Source organism: Telopea speciosissima, unplaced genomic scaffold (assembly GCF_018873765.1).
Source record: "Telopea speciosissima isolate NSW1024214 ecotype Mountain lineage unplaced genomic scaffold, Tspe_v1 Tspe_v1.0136, whole genome shotgun sequence".
Lineage (NCBI taxonomy): Eukaryota > Viridiplantae > Streptophyta > Magnoliopsida > Proteales > Proteaceae > Telopea > Telopea speciosissima.
Window position 1 is genome coordinate 71,057 of NW_025317472.1, and position 16,992 is coordinate 88,048.

The window sequence follows — 16,992 nt, forward strand, 5'->3', positions numbered from 1 at the left end:
TCAAGCACAAAGGAACTTTTCACCTTTTGTTTGGAAGAGAACTCTGAAAACCACTAAGTAGAGCAGTCAACTGATTGATACCTGATTAGAACCATCCTGAACATGGTTCATGTATTCCAAAATAGAGGTAACCAAGCTCAGTGATTTTAAGACATTCCACCAGTCTATAGCAGTTGGTCCATTCAAATCTAGAATAATAAAATCTCTCTGCAAAAAAGTAATTAAAATCAATGGTTTCAAACAGAAAACATGTTAAAGGCAAATTCTACAAAATTCATCGAAAGGAAAAGGCTTTGAATCGATATAATCATCCTTTTAGGTCTTCTGACATTTATAGGATATACTGCTTTTCAAAGTTTAATTCAATAACAAGCATTTTTATCATCGAAACTGCATCAACTTTCAGTACTAAGACACTACAGCTTCGGCACCACAAGTTAAGAACCAAAAACTTTTTTTTTCCTTCTCTATTCTTTTTTATCAGTTCTACAAATAAGCATAACCAATTTAGCAAATCATTGCCATTAAGCAGCCTTTTTAATAAAAGAAAACCTATCAACACATAAATGCTTAGAAAGTGACATCCTAAAACCAAATTTACAAATTTAATGCCCCAAGAATACAATTTTACTTGCTATTCACCTTCTAAGTTTTGCGTAAATTGAAGTTAAACTGTAAATCTGGGACTAGCTCCTAAAGTAACCACAACCACCAAAATGACCAAGCAACAGACAAGTGCCTCCCTGCTGAGCTCAAAACAGTTCACCCAAGGCATGGAAGCTCGACAATCAAATTTCTAGTAACCTATACTGAATCAATAACCTTACTAGTTGCACATAATAGCTTGTATACAGTCTCCATATAGACCTTGAGACTTGAAGCAAACCAAGTTTAAGATATCCTACTAGAAAACAGTAAACAGGTCCATTCAAATTTAGACAAATCAATATCTCTCTCAGAAACAACAAAGTAGCTGTATTGTCAACAATTGGCGGATTTGAGATTCATTGAGACTAAAGAGTTAACAAGGAGAGAGAATAACACAGAAACATTAATATTTACCTCATCAAAATAATTTGAGCACTTTACAATAGGTTTTCTCAACCCACTTCCTCAATTCCATCTCCTAGTCCTAGCAGACTAGTAATTCCTTTGTATAAATCCAAAAGATGAGGAACTTCTTTCTCATATATTTTCACAAAATTTTCCAAGAAATGCTTCTCACTCTTTATCAACAGATGTCCAATTTTAAGATCTTCCTTCACCAAACCTTTCAATATCAATACTTGTAAAACTGAACACCTTGGAAGAATCCTCTTCTCCAAGCTAAGCGCAAGAAGTTGCGGGCGCGTGATGATAACTTCCCGTTCCCAACCCATTTTGTTAACAAAGAAATTCATATGGCTCATTATCTTCTTCTCAGACGCTGTCATAAAAGAAGGGTACCTCCTAAATGCCAAGAGAATCTCATTCTCAGAAAAACCCCACCTTCGATAAGCCTCCAATTTCTGCTTCCATGTCGATTTTTTCATTGATGTAAACACAGATAGAGCTCTCATAAACGTGTATTTTGAAAGGTCGAAATCCATTTGCTTAATCTCCTCAACCATCTCTTTGAACAGATTATTTTTAGGTGTCAACGATGTGGGATAGTAAGTTAGTAAACGCAGGATAATGGACTCCGTTACTCCATTTTCTCTCAAGATTGCAATATTTCGAGCCACAGTCTGTATATCACAATTGATGAAACGAGCTTCACGTTTTAGACCAATAACAACATTCTCCAGAGTCCCAACTAAACTCTTCCAGAAATTAAAAGCAGGGATAATTTTGTTTTCTAAGCTACGGAACAAGAACTTTGAATCTTTGAAGAGGATTTTGGCAATGTTAGGGCTCGAAACGCCCAAGGAATGGAAGAACTCAAGTTTAGGGAGAAGGGTGTTTGTAGGACTGGCAACGAGCAATAATGGATACTTTCTAATGAGTCTGGAAATCTGGGCTTCGGTGAATCCATGGTTTCTAAAGAGGGTAAGAACGGAATCTGGTCCATCAGAGGATTCAAAACCAACCTTCTTGGATGCAGAGATGGCAGCTGCGGGTGAGAGCCCACATGAGCGGATGAGGTAAGAGACCACGAAAGGGTTCTGATTTCTTGAGGCTTTTGAGGAAATGTATTTGAGAGATGCAGGGTTTTGCAGAAAACCCAGTTGGGTAGTTGAATCTCTTATTAAGGTTCTCCCTATTGGGACTATTTCGAAGAGGAAACTTAACATTCGGAAAAGTACTAAAAGCGCAATTAGTTCTGACTAGGAACTTACGGAGGGTACCTCCGAGAGCGCGGCTTCTGTTTCCATTGCTTTCATCTGCTCTGCAACTTGAGACCAAAGTTCTCTATGAGAAGCCTTTTAGCAAGTGGCGCTTTGGAGAACCAGCAGGTCTGTTTGGCAATGAACAGAGAAATCTTATGACTGAGTTATTGGAGCTTTTAAATCGACGTCACCATGGACCATAATTTTTTTGGGAAAAATGACCGGATTACACAAAAGCAGGTTTAGTTTTACAAAATAAACCACTGATTGATTCAGTAAACAAAAATACACTATTGTGGGTTTGGGTTTACAAAACTATCCAAAATAATAGTTCTCTCATAAATAAAACTGTCTTGTGACAATTTTACCCCACCTCCCCTTCTCTGGTCACCGATCACAGATCTTCGCCCACACGCCCCAACCCCCTGTTGCACCACAACCCACCCCAATTTGGATCCTCTACTGCTGAGCTACCCCGTCCTGCCGTGCTACGTAGACACAACAAGGTAGGAAATTACCGCCTTACCCCTGCCCAAGCGTCTTGCCCAAGTGGGGGTATAGCGGTCATTTCCTGCCTTACTGTGTCTGCGTAGCACAACAGGACAAGGTAGCTTGACAGTTGAGGATCTGGATCCCAATCCACCCCACCTGCCCCTACCCCCTTTGTCTTCTTCCTGCAATCCTCTTTTCTTCTTTTTTTTTTTTTTGTTTGGTAAAAGCTTCTTCCTTCTTCCTGCAATCCTGATTCCTCTTCGATAGTTGTCTTGAAGCAGAGTGCAATGGTAGGAGAGGTGGAACCACGTCACATTGTGCGACGACAGCGAGTTGTATGGGATACCCAGGGTGGGGGCGTGGACCATGCAGGTTTGGGATGGTGGACAGACAAACACACCCCAAGCGGGGGTTGTGGGTCATGTCGATCGGGTGTGGCGAATAGACAAAGACAATGGTAGAGTTTGTAAAGTCGACAACAACACTAGTCTTTTTCAGAGTGGCATGTAAAATCCAAGTCAAGATGGAGATTGTTGGGTTTGAGTGTGTCTTGTATTTTGCGGGTCCACATAAATGTAATTGGTCTGTATTTGTAACTGGGACGGGTTTTGGGTCCATTACATGTAAGGAAGTAAAATTGTACTTGTGTGGGGATTAGGGTTTTAGGTTTCCCTATATATTCTTTGTGTGGAAAACCCTGACAACAAGCAAAGGAGAATACTTTGTGAGGTGGAGAGTAGTGTAGAGAGATTTTTAGGAAATAGTGGAAATTTTCTGGTTCTCTCAGGTGGATGTAGGAAATCTTGCCGAACCAAGGTAAATTCTTTGCATTGTATGTGATTGTTCGTTTGGGTTCTTCCTCGTGGTTGTGCATTTGTCCCCAACACACTCTTGATCCTAATATTTTTATAAGGAAAATGAATTAGAAATAATTGGCCGTATCATATAAGTTGATTTAATTCTGTTCAGGTGACTATCAATACGAAGCATCTAGACTCGAAATGCACTTAGACTTAGTCCCCTATGAAATGACCGTCCTGCCCCATGAAAAGTAGAAATCCTGCTACTATTGATGCTTCCACATGCACTCCCATTGCCTCTCATGCTGGCACAGGAGCCACACTCCTAGATAGAAAAGTCTCCTCCATAACATATAGTTATCAAATGGGAAAAGGTTCTCAAGCCGCTGGGGCAGACTATACTAACACCTCTGTGGGACTATCTCTCTCATGCTCGTATGAAATGATCTTGCTGCCCTCGAATATGTTCAAAATTTACTTGTGAGAGTTATTAAACAGGTTACCTCAATAAGAGGGTTCATTATCTGATTATTAGCAAAAGAGAGAAAGATAGAGGTTTATTGAAAATGTGAACTAGGACTCCATCATAGACTCATTCAATACACCATGAAGACTGACCCTTATGTAAGGGTATTTATGTAATATCCCTTCATATAATCCTACTAGTATTAATGCTCAGGCTGTGAGGGGCAATCTAGTAATTAGCCCATCTGACCTAAACCCTAGTTTTCCTATAAATACTAGTTGGAGGCAGCAGCCTGGGTATTCCAAACTAGATACTCAAGGTGTAATGCTTTAAGCAACCTTGTGCTTAATCCCTAAACCCTAACAATCTTAAAGCATTAGGTATTTTCTCTCGATCGACTTTGGAGATCGGATTACGATTGGGAGATCGGTTTTGCAATTATGGTTTTATTGGCGTTTATCATTCATGGCAAGGCGTTCTCTGTGATCGGCTTAGGATTTCGAATCTCTTTCTCTGGCTTTGTTTTGTGTGTTATCCGATCGGCTTTAGAACTCTTCAATTCTTTATTGCTCTAATCAAAGGAAACCAAAGTACGTCTGCAGAAGTTGTCAGGAGGCTTTTTGTTAAGAGCTCTAGATTGCGCTTCGATTTTTGCGTCTTCTCAAAAGAAATCTTTTGAGTGCTTTGATTTATATTTAAAAAAAAAACCACCAGAAGGACGTTTTGCAGCCTTTTGTCAGAGAACCTTTAATCAAAGGTATTTTTGGTGGTTTGATTATAAACGGTCAAAGAAAGACTTGTTGTTTAGATAGATTGCTTTGGAAAAGCATTGAATTTACTTTTGTTTTGTCAAAATCAAAGAAAGTGGGTTGATTGATTGTCTATTAAAAAAAAAAAAGACAAAATAGAAGAAGACAAAAAGGACACTTTTTGATTTGATTTATCAAATCCTTTTTGGGTTCGGTCACTACCTGCGGGCTGCGATCAGTGCCAGCCATCGCCGAACAGTAGCCAGCGACCCACGCCAATTAGTGATCCGTGTCAGCCAGCACTAGCGTGTACACCACGAGTGTCGACGCAGCTGCACCGCCGCCTAAATCCAGGGTTCTCCATCTCAGGTGTGATTGTTCCTTGGAACATTTATTTTTATTTGAATTTTTCCTTGGGCATTTAAACAAATCACATAATAATGAAGAAATATGTTGTTCCAATTGAGATGATCAAATTAGAAAGCTTTAGTAGCTCTGAGTTCAGTTCTTGGAAAATGAGGACTCAGTTTGGACTAAAGTACCTTCATATTTTCTATACTGTGGTATATACATTTTCTGATTGCATGGACCTAACTGAAGCCTAATGGATAAGTGATGAGGACTTTTGCAAAGACTACCTTTTGAACTGCCTGTCAGATAGACTGGCAAAGACCTATAGTAGACATGATACTGCAAAAGAGATTTGGGAAAACCTAGAAGTCCAATTCAAAAAAAGATGAGGAACTATCAAAGACTCACTTGGTTGATAAGTTCATGGATTTTAAGTTTTAAGAAGACAAGAAAATACTTTCTCAAGTAACAGACTTTGTAAACTTGAGAACAAAACTGAACCAAGAAAATATCTCTGTTGTTGATGCATTCTTAGTGGGTGCAATTATTTTTAAGTTACCTCTACCTGGCATTCCTTTAAAACTGAGATGTATAGGAAGAAAATATAAGTGGGGTTGGATGATCTCAAACGAATCATTAGAATCGAAGATATGAATAGAGCAAGGAATAACTTGGAGATGATGAAACAACAACAGGCATCTGCTAATTTAATTTCACAACCCAAGAAAAATCCTAGGAAGTCCAAGCCGCCTAAGAAAGAATCCCAACAGTTGGAGGCTAAAAAGACTAACTTTAAAAAGAAGGGCAAGTGTCACAACTGTGGAAAGTGGGGTCACTATGCATATGAATGTAAGGGCCCTAAGAAAAGGAGCACTGACACACCATAGAAAAAAGTTCACATGATGGTGGACAAGACTAAGCATACTAACTTTGTTGTCATGGTTGGCAAGGGTAAGGGGTTGGCCAGTACATCTTCAAATTGGTGGTTAGACTCTAGAGCGACTCGTCATGTTTGCAATAGCAAGAACCTGCTAACTGATGTTGTTCAAGTAGCAGAGACTGTCACTGTTGCAAATAGAAATGTCGTAGAAGTGATTCAACAAGGGACAGTGAACTTGGTTCTATCATCAGGTAAAATACTTACTTTGAAAAATGTTAAAATATTAATTTTACTTGAAAATTAAAAGATTTAGAAGTGATAGGGGAGGAGAATACAAATTGACAGAGTTCAAGGAATTATGTGTCTCTGCGGGCATAATCCTTGAAACTACTACTCCTTACTCACCTAAATCAAATGGCATAGCTGAAAGAAAGAATAGGACGTTAACAGAGATGTTAAACTCCATGTTATTGACAGCTAGCACGCCCTCTTGCTATTGGGGAGAAGCAGTGTTGACTGTAAATCACATTCTAAATAGATTACCACATTCAAAACTGACTTCTACACCTTATGAACTATGGCATAATCATCCCTGTAGGTATGACACTCTTAAGGTTTGGGGCTGTATAACTTATGGTAGGATCCAAGATCCTAAGAGATCTAAGGTGGGAACTAGATCAAACACTTGTGTGTATCTAGGTTGTGCAGAAGACAGTACTGCAGACCAATTTTTGGATCTATCAACCAATGTGGTATTAGAATCTAGGGATGCTATATTCTTTAAGGATAAACTCCTCGGAGATAAAGGCCTGACCTTGCCTGGTCTGACAGAAATGGTTACAGAATCACCAATGGATACTAAACCAATTGTTTCTGGCACTCAAGCCACAATGGTTACTGAATCAGAGCCTAGAAGAGTATCTACTAGAGATAGAGTACCCAAGAATTTTGGTGAGAATTTTGTGACCTACCATCTAGAGGCCAATCCATCCACCTATAAGGAAGTGATGAGATCTAGGGACTCACTGCTATAGAAAGAAGCCATTGATGAGGAAATGAGCTCTTTAATGCATAATGAGACTTGGCACCTTGTTGATCTGCCTGGAGGGGCCAAGACAATAGGGTGTAAGTGGGTACTGAAGAAGAAACTTAATCCGGATGGGTCTACAACCAGGTACAAAGCAGGGTTAGTAGCTAAGGGCTATACCCAGGTGAGAATGATAGATTATTTTGACATCTACTCCCCAGTCTGCCATTTGGCAACGATAAGGATTATTCTTGTCATAGCATCTATTGAGCACTATGTTGTACATCAAATAGATGTAAAAATTGTTTTCCTTAATGGAGACCTAATCGAAGACATCTACATGAACCAACCTGAAGGGTTTTTCATGGAAGGTTATGGAAAAAGAGTTTATAAATTAAACAAATCTCTCTATGGTCTTAAACAAGCACATAAATTGTGGCATGAGAAGTTTGACAAGACAGTAAAGAGCCTTGGTTTTCAAACCAGCAACTCGAATAAGTGCCTTTATTTTTTGTCTGAGTCAAACAAGGTCGCGATTATTTGCTTGTATGTAAACGACATGTTAATTATAGGTTCTGATCTCTCTGTAGTGAGTGACATTAAAGAAACCTTGTCCAAAGAATTCGACATGAAAGATCTTGGTGTGGTAGACACCATTTTTGGAATCAGAGTAAGCTTCAGTGAGCAAGGGATCACCCGTAGTCAGTCTCATTACATTGAGAGACTACTTTTTAGTTGGGGATACAGTGATTATAAACCGATTGAGACACCCTATGACTATAACAAACGGTTGAAACCCAACACAGGTGACACCGTGAATCAGTTAGAATATTCTAAACTGATTGATAGTATCATGTATGCAATGAGTTGCACTAGGCCAGACATAGCCTTTACGGTAGGCATGCTGAGTCGTTTCACTAGTAATCCTGGAAAAGAGCATTAGGATGCCCTGACGAAGCTGATGAGATACCTTAAGGGTACTCTAGGTTATGCTCTATGTTATACTGGACATCCTCCAACTTTGGAAGGATATTTTGATGCATCTTGGTACTCAGATTTGGGAGACAGCAGATCCACCAGTGGTTATGTATTTACACTAGGAGGAGCAGCTGTAGCATGAAAATCCAAGAGACAGACTGGTATTGCTCTGTCATCTATGGAACTTTATGCTTTAGCTTCTGCTGGAGATGAAGTAGAGTGGATAAAGGATCTGATCGTGGATATTCCACTGAGAAGTTTAAAGTTAAATTTTATATCTATATTCTGTGATAATCAATCAACAAAGACGATAGTGAATAATTCACTCTTTAATGGTAAGAGGAGACACATCAGGCTGAAACAGACCATGCTGAATTATCGAACAGAACAAGGGATTATCACTTTGATTGATGTGAGATCAAAGGATAATATGGCAGATGTCCTTACAAAGGGATTGAACAAAGATTGAACATTCAAAACTACGGTAGAGATGGGAATAAAGACCATTTAGTCAGGTCTTAACCTAACCCAGTATTATTTTGAATTATATGAATCTCATCTAGCCTTGGTAAGCATTCGGGACAGTTTACATGTTTCAAATAACTTAATTAGGTTACTAAGTATGGGGGTTTGTGAAACCATTCCAAATTTAATAGTGTAGTAAATTCTTCATGTGAAGTTTCCTTACTTTGTATTCCACAAAGGAATATGAAAAATGTCTGATATGTTTCAATGATATTGTGCTAGTCCTTATGTCATTCCAAATTTGATGACATGTCTTTCATAGTATGGTGTACCATTCCAGATTTGATGATACAACATAAATCTATGACTGATATGACGAACACAGTATTCCAAATGGAAACATGATATGGTCCTTGTGATAGAGACTATATAGGATTGAGTTCTTGTAAATAAACTTGATGATGATGCTTATTGTTTTTTATTTACCTTCAACCATATATGGAATGTACTAAGTTCTTATTGTTGAACTAGATACTATTGTATAAATGATTGAATTCATATTATCTTATAAAATTCATATTTGACAAATTACAGAGAATGACGAAGATAGAGGAGAACAGTTGAACCTGGATCTCGATGAGGATGACTTACTTGATGAGTAAAGTCACATGGATTGCAAGGACTGTTCTTTATTTCTTTTGGTTTAGTCACTTGTATGTGGAACTTTGGATTTATTGTTGGGTTTAGTTTTGACATAAAACCCTGGTCTTATTTCTTGAAGTTTACTTACTTGATTTATTTGATTATTGATATTCAACTTATTCAATTTATATTGATTCAATTATTGATTGAACAATGGTTCTATACATGTGTGGTGGATATATGTAGAACATAGGAGGAGATTGTAAGGGTATTTATGTAATATCCCTTCATATGTTCTAATATAATCCTACTTGTATTAATACTCAGGCTGTGAAGAGCAATCTAGTAATTAGCCCATTTGACCTAAACACTAGTTTTCCTATAAATACTACTTGGAGGCAGCAGCTTGGGTATTCCAAACTAGATACTCAGGGTGTAATGCTTTAAGCAACCTTGTGCTTAAACCCTAAACCCTAACACTTTATTGGAGAGCAACTGACTATTTCATTAATCGAATATAACTTAGCTTTAAAGTAGCATGTCCCCATCCTTGTCCTATTTCTCTTCTATTTTATATTTTTTATTAAAAACTAATTGGCAATAAGAGGAAACATCTATATTAGACAAATCTAATAATAGAGCATGCTATAAAAAATTTATTTTAGTTTTTTAAAAGAAGACAAAACATAGATGAGAGCAAGAATTTTTATCGTCTATGATTCCCTATCTGGTACGGTTCCTATAGTCCTTTAACAAGAGGGGGGGTGGACCCCACCGGGGCAGAGTTCGATTAGGGAGTGGCATGGTCATTTCACCCCCCTTTGTTAGAGAATTGTAGGAACTGTACCGGGCAGGGAACCGTAGGCGATAAAGGTCCTGAGAGCAATGGGAGTGTTTTACTCAGGCAAGTCGTCCGAGTCGAGTTAAAAAATAAGAAAACCTGTCAAGAGTCATGTAAACTCGCTCAGTATAAAAAATGGCCAAACTAGGCCTAAGTTTATCTAATTCTTAAGAGACTCGGTCTTTACGCTCGAGTCACATAAAACTTGTCGAATTCGATCAAAAATTTTAATCCCTTCTATTTGTCTCACAATAACTGTATATCTCTACTTCTCTCCGGTCGGATATGTTAAGCCCTTGAAATTCTTCCCCATGTCATATGTATTTCAGCAGGAAAACCTCTAGAGAGTGATAGATGTCATAGAGGCCCTCAATGTTACTGCCATTTCTAAGATGAAATGACAAGAAAGGAATACAAATGAGCTTCTCTCCTTTCAGTGAATTCCATCTGATCCATTCCCCTCCTAATGTGCCCATGCAAGAAAACTCTCTTCCTAAACATGGTTGTGAACTGCTCTGCTCACTCACCCTCTTGAACATCTATTAGATGGAGATTGAGTTCTCAATGAATGTTGATGGTTCTATTGTGATCGTATGAACAAAGTCAAAGAAGATTCTATGATGTCGTAGAAGAAGGAAAGGAACATTGGATTTAAAACTTTAGGAAAAACCTGACTCATCCTGACCAAGTTTGACTCGTTCAACTCACCAGGTTTTGGAAAATGGAGAGGGCGAGACAAGTTTTTTTTTTTTTTTGGTGAAATAAGAAAAGTTATATATTAAGATAAAGGAACATATACAGTATTTTTCACCTGAGCATGGCAAGCCAATTTACGAGCTATAGCTATACAAAAAGGATCTCCTTGTTTATCATAACAAACATCATGATATAAGTCCGAAATATAAACTAGGTCTTTCACAAGCTCCCAAGGCCAAGTGGAATTGGTAGGTGATGGAAGAACATCAGTGATCTTTGGATTTGAACACCATACTTCTTGAATCTTCAACCCCAAAAACGAAGCAATTTATATTTCGGACTTATATTGTGAATTCACTTTGCTCTTGGCTGACTATTAATGCTACTTTCTCCTAGTATTGTGAATTCAAGTACTAAAATTGAAATTGAATAGAGTGAATCAGCCAATCTGGATCAGAAACAGTGAACACTGATATTAATTATTAGTATCAATTTGCAGGTGGATCTCTAGCCAAAAAAACCGTCCTAATATTGTCAACCTCTTTTTCATACCAAAAATATATGACATTGGCAAACATGAGCAGATCCATATAATTAAAAACCCACAGACATCTCATTGGTCAAATTTTAACTCCTAACAAGTAGGGGTATTCGGAAAAAATAAAATTCACATTGACAATAAAATTAACAAAATGCAACTACATTTCTTTTATAATGAAAAAACATCCTTGTAATATATAACACTTTTTAACCCCTCACCATCCTTGGACTGAATTTTGATGGATGAGATGAGCATTGGATGATCTATTATTACATGCACGCATTCAAATTCTACTACATGGCAAGTAAATTAGACCATGTTACATAAGCAATAACACAAATCATTGTTACACTTAAATTTCCCCCAAAAAATGGTTTCTATACACAAGTTACAATGGAGAGAATATCTACATGGCTATCTAATTTCTGCCATGTGGAGTTGAGAAGATCGCATAAGCTGCCACACCATTGGATAGCTAGGTTTCCCACAAAGATTACTTAATATTTCAATTTACATGGGCTATCTCAACCATATGATCTTCATGCGTTAACCTTTTCCACTTAGAATTCTAGCCATTAAACTAGGAAAAGCTGATCTTGGCATTCCAATAGTTGGATGGATAGGGGATCTGTCAAATTTCATACCAAAATTCAATCACATGGGCCATTTATTATAGATATTTTTTGAGCCAATCAAATGTAACCTGAAATCGACTCCTAGATTGCATTGCGAGGTAAATGACATGCAACGTGATAGATAAAAGATGTCTAAGGGTGCCCATGTAAAGATGCCTCTCAAGGGACCTTTTCAGTTTTCTCCCCCTCCGCTCCCCATGGTAAGGTTCTCTTGAACAGAGCTTCACTTACAGATGGAAAAGGTTCTGCAATCCAATGAAAAATAGATGCATAATCACAACTAAATGAATCAACTCTGGTTAAGAAAAGCTCTAAAAGTCATACCATTGTTTACATCATCTACACTCTCTTGATACAGTAAGGTTATCTTGCACCGCCCGTTAAGAGAAACTTTTCTTAAAGAGGGGAAACAGTTAGATCTATTTTCCAATGAAAATAAATACATAAACACAACTACACGAATCAACTCTGTGGTAGAAAACCATTTTTCCCCTTTTCATTTGACAGATCCCATAACTAATTTCTCAAAAAGTCACTGTTAAACAGTCAGCCCAGGCAATAGAAAGTTGGAAACAAAGTTATCTGTACACATTTTAGATAAGATATGTCAGTCAACCAATTTCGAAGATCAGAATACCACAATGCAAACATACTGCTTTTTAAGTTCAGATAGGATTTAGGCTCGATCAGATAACAGATTTCCTACTCATTTAACAAAAACAGTTAAAAAATGGAATTGGCGTAAGGTTTACTGCTGGAATTCCACATTGTGATCTGAATAAAATGCATAAATTCTATAAATAAAGTTAACCAAGCTCATTGACTATAAGATATCCAGAAAAATCAACTTTTCCCTCAAAAACCAACAAACTTAAATCTATGGTTTTAAAAAATGGACCTATTTTAAAAGTCAGCTTGTGCGGTTGTATCCTATCAAAGACCGCTTGGGGGTATTGCAGGTGGAGGGGGCTGGAGGTCCCACCACACGGATTAATCTGAGCTTCTGTTTTGGCTTTCTCTTTTGTTTCATCAGTGTTTGTTTCGGCTTAAGCTTCTACTAATATAGATGCTTTTGAACAGCTTCTTCAGATGCTGATTCTCCCTTATCATGGAGAGACGAGCCTGCGAGCAAGCAGAAAGAATGAGCCATAAACTAAGAAGCTGCGATTTCTCCTGAGTCCTGATCAGTCAGTAGGCGAGCTTGATGGCACTTGGCTTGATTAGAACAAAGAAGGCAATGAATGGGTTTTCATAGATATAATCATCCATTTAGAAATTTTTTTTTTCTCTATTTTCTTTAGGATAGAATGTGCTTCAATCCCATGACAGGCAGGTGTGTAATGTGTGACCAAATTGAATCTTCGGTAACAAAACTGCTATATTCCTTCTCTTTAATAGCTACATGTTGACAACCAAACACATCCAAAAAAAGGTTTTCTTTCTTCTTTCTTCTTTTTCTTTTTTTATCTTTTTTTTTTTTTAAGGGGGGGGGGGGAGGCAATCCCTTATTTTTTCATGACAAATCATCATAAAATTTTTAAGCAATCTTGATAACATAAAGGACAAGCTTGTTTGAACATAAATGTTAATCAAAGTGGTAAAAAACCAATTTTGCAAGTTGTCAGTACTCAGTACCCTAGTATCCCAAGGCAAACAAATTATTTTCACCTTAAGTTCAAAGTAAATCAAAGTTAAGCCACAAGTCTGATTTTCTGCTGAGTTCCCAGCAGTTTAACTGCATCAGATCTAAATTGTCAACTGCTGGAGAACATTATTGAATCAATCACCTGAAGGATGCACGAAAAACATCATAATATTGTGTTGAGATAGGTTGGTTACCCGATTGGGGTAACTAGTCCTAGTAGAACTATGATTGTCTTTATTTTATTTTTCCTTTTTTTCTGTTCTTTCCCCTCAGCCGAGTGCTATTTGGGTGATTCCTAGTTGTATTAGGAATTCCTAGTAGGACTAGGACTGAGGATTTATTTCTATTTGTACTGTGATTCATTGTAATTCAATTTAGTATAAATAAAGGGCCTGGGTGATCGGTTTTTATCACTCAAGCATTCAGATATCATAGCTGTTTACATGGTATCAGAGCCTGTTCTGATCTAATAAACAGCCTTCTCAGTTTTTTTGTTTTTTTTTCTCCCCCTTCCCTCCACGGTTTCCAGCTCTCTCTTCTTTATCACTCTCGGCTCTTCTCTCTCATTCAGGGCAGCATCTATGAGGTGAATCTATTAAGGATTTAGATGCTGCTCTCCATATCACCTCTTTGAAGAATATTGGTGTGCCCTATTTTTGCCGGCAGAAATTCTCCAACCTTGAAGATCGATTTCTGAATACAATTGCAGATCGATTCTTCCTTTTGTTTTGGTTTTTTTTTCTGCTAATACTTGGTGCACACCTCCTTTGTTTGAAGACTGCAGGAGTGGATCATAATCAGTTCAGATTCAGCCCTGCAATTTCTCCAAACCCAGGTTTTCCTAATTTTTTTAAATTAGGGTTTCTCTTTGGCTCATCCAACAGTGCTGTGTTTTTTTTTGGAGAATATATTCCCCACTTCCAGAGGGGTACTCGACTTGTTGATCTTCTGTTTGCTGACAGATTTCAGATAATCTTCTTCATCTCCATTGCATATTAAGCACAATGCCTGATTCTGATGTATATACTGGTTCGGATGATCAAGTCACTTCTGGACTTGATGCACAAACTCGACAAGAGTATCTTCCCTTTGCTGCCTCCATCAAACTTGATGGAATTAACTATCTCATGTGGTCCAGATCAGCCTATCTCATTATTGCTGGCCGGGGTCTCGCTGGCCACATTACTGGTAGTTCAGTAAAACCTTCTACTGCAGGTCCTCTACAGACTCGATGGATCTCTAATGACTCTCAGGTCATGGCCTTTCTTCAAAATTCCATGAACCAAGATCTTTCCAATGGCTATTTACTTCTAGAGAATGCTGCCCAGATATGGATGGCTGCCAAAGAAACTTATGGACAGATTGGTAACGATGCTCAGGTTTATGAATTACGAAAAAAAATTCATGAAACCACTCAGATGGACCTCTCTACTTCCAAGTATTATGCTCTCCTACGAAGTCTATGGCAACAGCTGGATCATTACACTGATTACCAGCCCACTAATCCTACTGATATTGCTGCCTATTGCAAGCATGTTGATAAAATCAGAGTATATGACTTCCTCGCTGGATTAAATATGGAATATGATCAGATTCGGGTCCAAGTACTCAGCAGGATCCCTTTTCCTACTTTGGAACAGTCCTATGCCTTAGTACATACTGAAGAAAGCAGGCGGACTGCTATGTTACACACTGCCACTAGTGATCGATCAGCTCTAAAAACTGCTGCCACTGCTGTTCCTACATCTGATGGGCTTTTCACTACTAGTGACTCTTCTAAAGTAACCGTGAAGTGTGAACATTGTAATAGGCATTATCATACCAAGGCTACTTGTTGGAAACTCCATGGTAAACCGGCTGACTTTGAAGCTAAACTTGCTGCCCGGAAGTCGAAAAACAAAGCCAATCATACTGAGGCTGTCACTACTACTCCCACTATTGACACTGGTCTATCCAAGGAAGAACTTCAAGCGTTCCGTCGTATGTTACAGGCTTCCGCTGCTTCTACTACATCGACCCTTGCTAGTTCTTCCACTAATCTAGGTTCAAATTTTGTCCATTCAGGTATTTCCTTTGCTGGTTATTGTGCATCGGTAGTCTCCTCTCCCTGGATCATAGACTCCGGTGCCACTGATCATATGACTGGATCCTCCAGCCTCTTTACTCGTTACTCTCTTATCTCTGGTAAAGATAAAGTACGGGTGACTGATGGTTCTCTCTCTTCTATCTCTGGGAAGGGCTCTGTCAGTTGCTCTCCTTCCTTAACTTTATCCTCTGTTTTACATATTTCTAAATTTAGCACTAATCTTCTTTCCATCAGTAGTCTTACCCGTGATTTGAATTGCAAAGTAACTTTTTTTCCTTCTCACTGAGTGTTTCAGGATCTGGCAACGGGGGCGACGATTGGATGTGGTAAGATGCATGGTGGATTGTACCTGCTTGATGATGGGAGTCCTACTTCACCACCATCTTTGGCTTCTCCTATACATCAAAGCTCATTAGTTTCTTCTGAACTTCAACAATGGCATAACAGACTAGGTCACCCCCCTTTAGGAACATTATCCCTTTTATTTCCTGCATTAGCTAAAGAATGTCATAGAAACGACTTTTTTTGTGAAGCCTGTGTTTTGGCTAAACAACATCGTTCTACTTATTCCATTTTTAATAAAAGAAGTTCTTCTCCTTTTAATCTTATTCATTCTGATGTGTGGGGTCCTAGCCGAAAACCATCTCTCAAAGGCCATCGTTGGTTTGTTTCCTTTATTGATTGTTATTCTAGGAGTACGTAGGTTTATTTAATGCATAATAAAAGTGATGTTTTTTCTTGTTTTCAAAATTTTCATAAGATGATTCAGACCCAATACAATGCCACTCTCAAGATATTGAGGAGTGACAATGGTAAAGAATACATGGATGGTCAATTCCAACACTACCTTGCTGCCCATGGTATACTCCATCAAACCAGTTGCGTCGATACCCCAGCACAAAATGGAGTGGCTGAAAGGAAAAATCGCCACCTCCTTGAGGTGACTCGGGCTATTATGTTTGCCCATTCTGTCCCCTCCCAATATTGGGGAGATGCTGTCCTGACTGCTGCCTATCTCATCAATAGGCTCCCTACCCGAGTCCTTGACTGTGACACCCCTGCCTCTTTACTGTTGGGTTCTTCCTCCTTTGTCGTCCCACCAAAGGTTTTTGATTGTGTCTGTTATGTTCGGGATACAAGCTCCCCAGGCAAGCTCGAACCTCGTGGGGTCCGTTGTATTTTCTTGGGCTATTCTCCATCCCAAAAGGGATATAAGTGTTACCATCCTCCTACACGCCGTACCTTCACCAGTATGGATGTTGTCTTTCATGAAACTCTCTCCTATTATCAATCCACACCTCTTCAGGGGGAGACTTTCAGTGAAGATGTGATGGTTGACCTTCCGGTGCAGACCCAGATTCAGGTCCAACCACCTATTTCTCCCACCCC

General features: G+C 38.5%; 1 protein-coding gene and 1 long non-coding RNA gene across 2 annotated transcripts; one reads left to right on the plus strand and one right to left on the minus strand.

The window, feature by feature from the left end:
• Positions 1-1,100: 1,100 nt before the first annotated feature.
• Positions 1,101-1,610, minus strand: LOC122647745. Its single transcript, XM_043841077.1, has one exon. It carries the CDS (start codon positions 1,608-1,610, stop codon positions 1,101-1,103), a length of 510 nt encoding a protein of 169 aa, XP_043697012.1.
• A 658-nt stretch (positions 1,611-2,268) lies between these two features.
• LOC122647749 lies at positions 2,269-16,522 on the plus strand. The gene is made up of 5 exons (XR_006330959.1): positions 2,269-2,386; positions 3,531-3,540; positions 4,649-4,661; positions 10,078-10,081; positions 16,512-16,522. It is a non-coding gene; the product is annotated as an uncharacterized LOC122647749 (long non-coding RNA).
• The last annotated feature ends 470 nt before the right edge of the window (positions 16,523-16,992 follow it).

What these genes read in the sequence shown, in the direction of transcription:
- LOC122647745 (XM_043841077.1), bottom strand. Translation starts at nt 1,610, where the DNA reads ATGGTTGAGGAGATTAAGCAAATGGATTTCGACCTTTCAAAATACACG.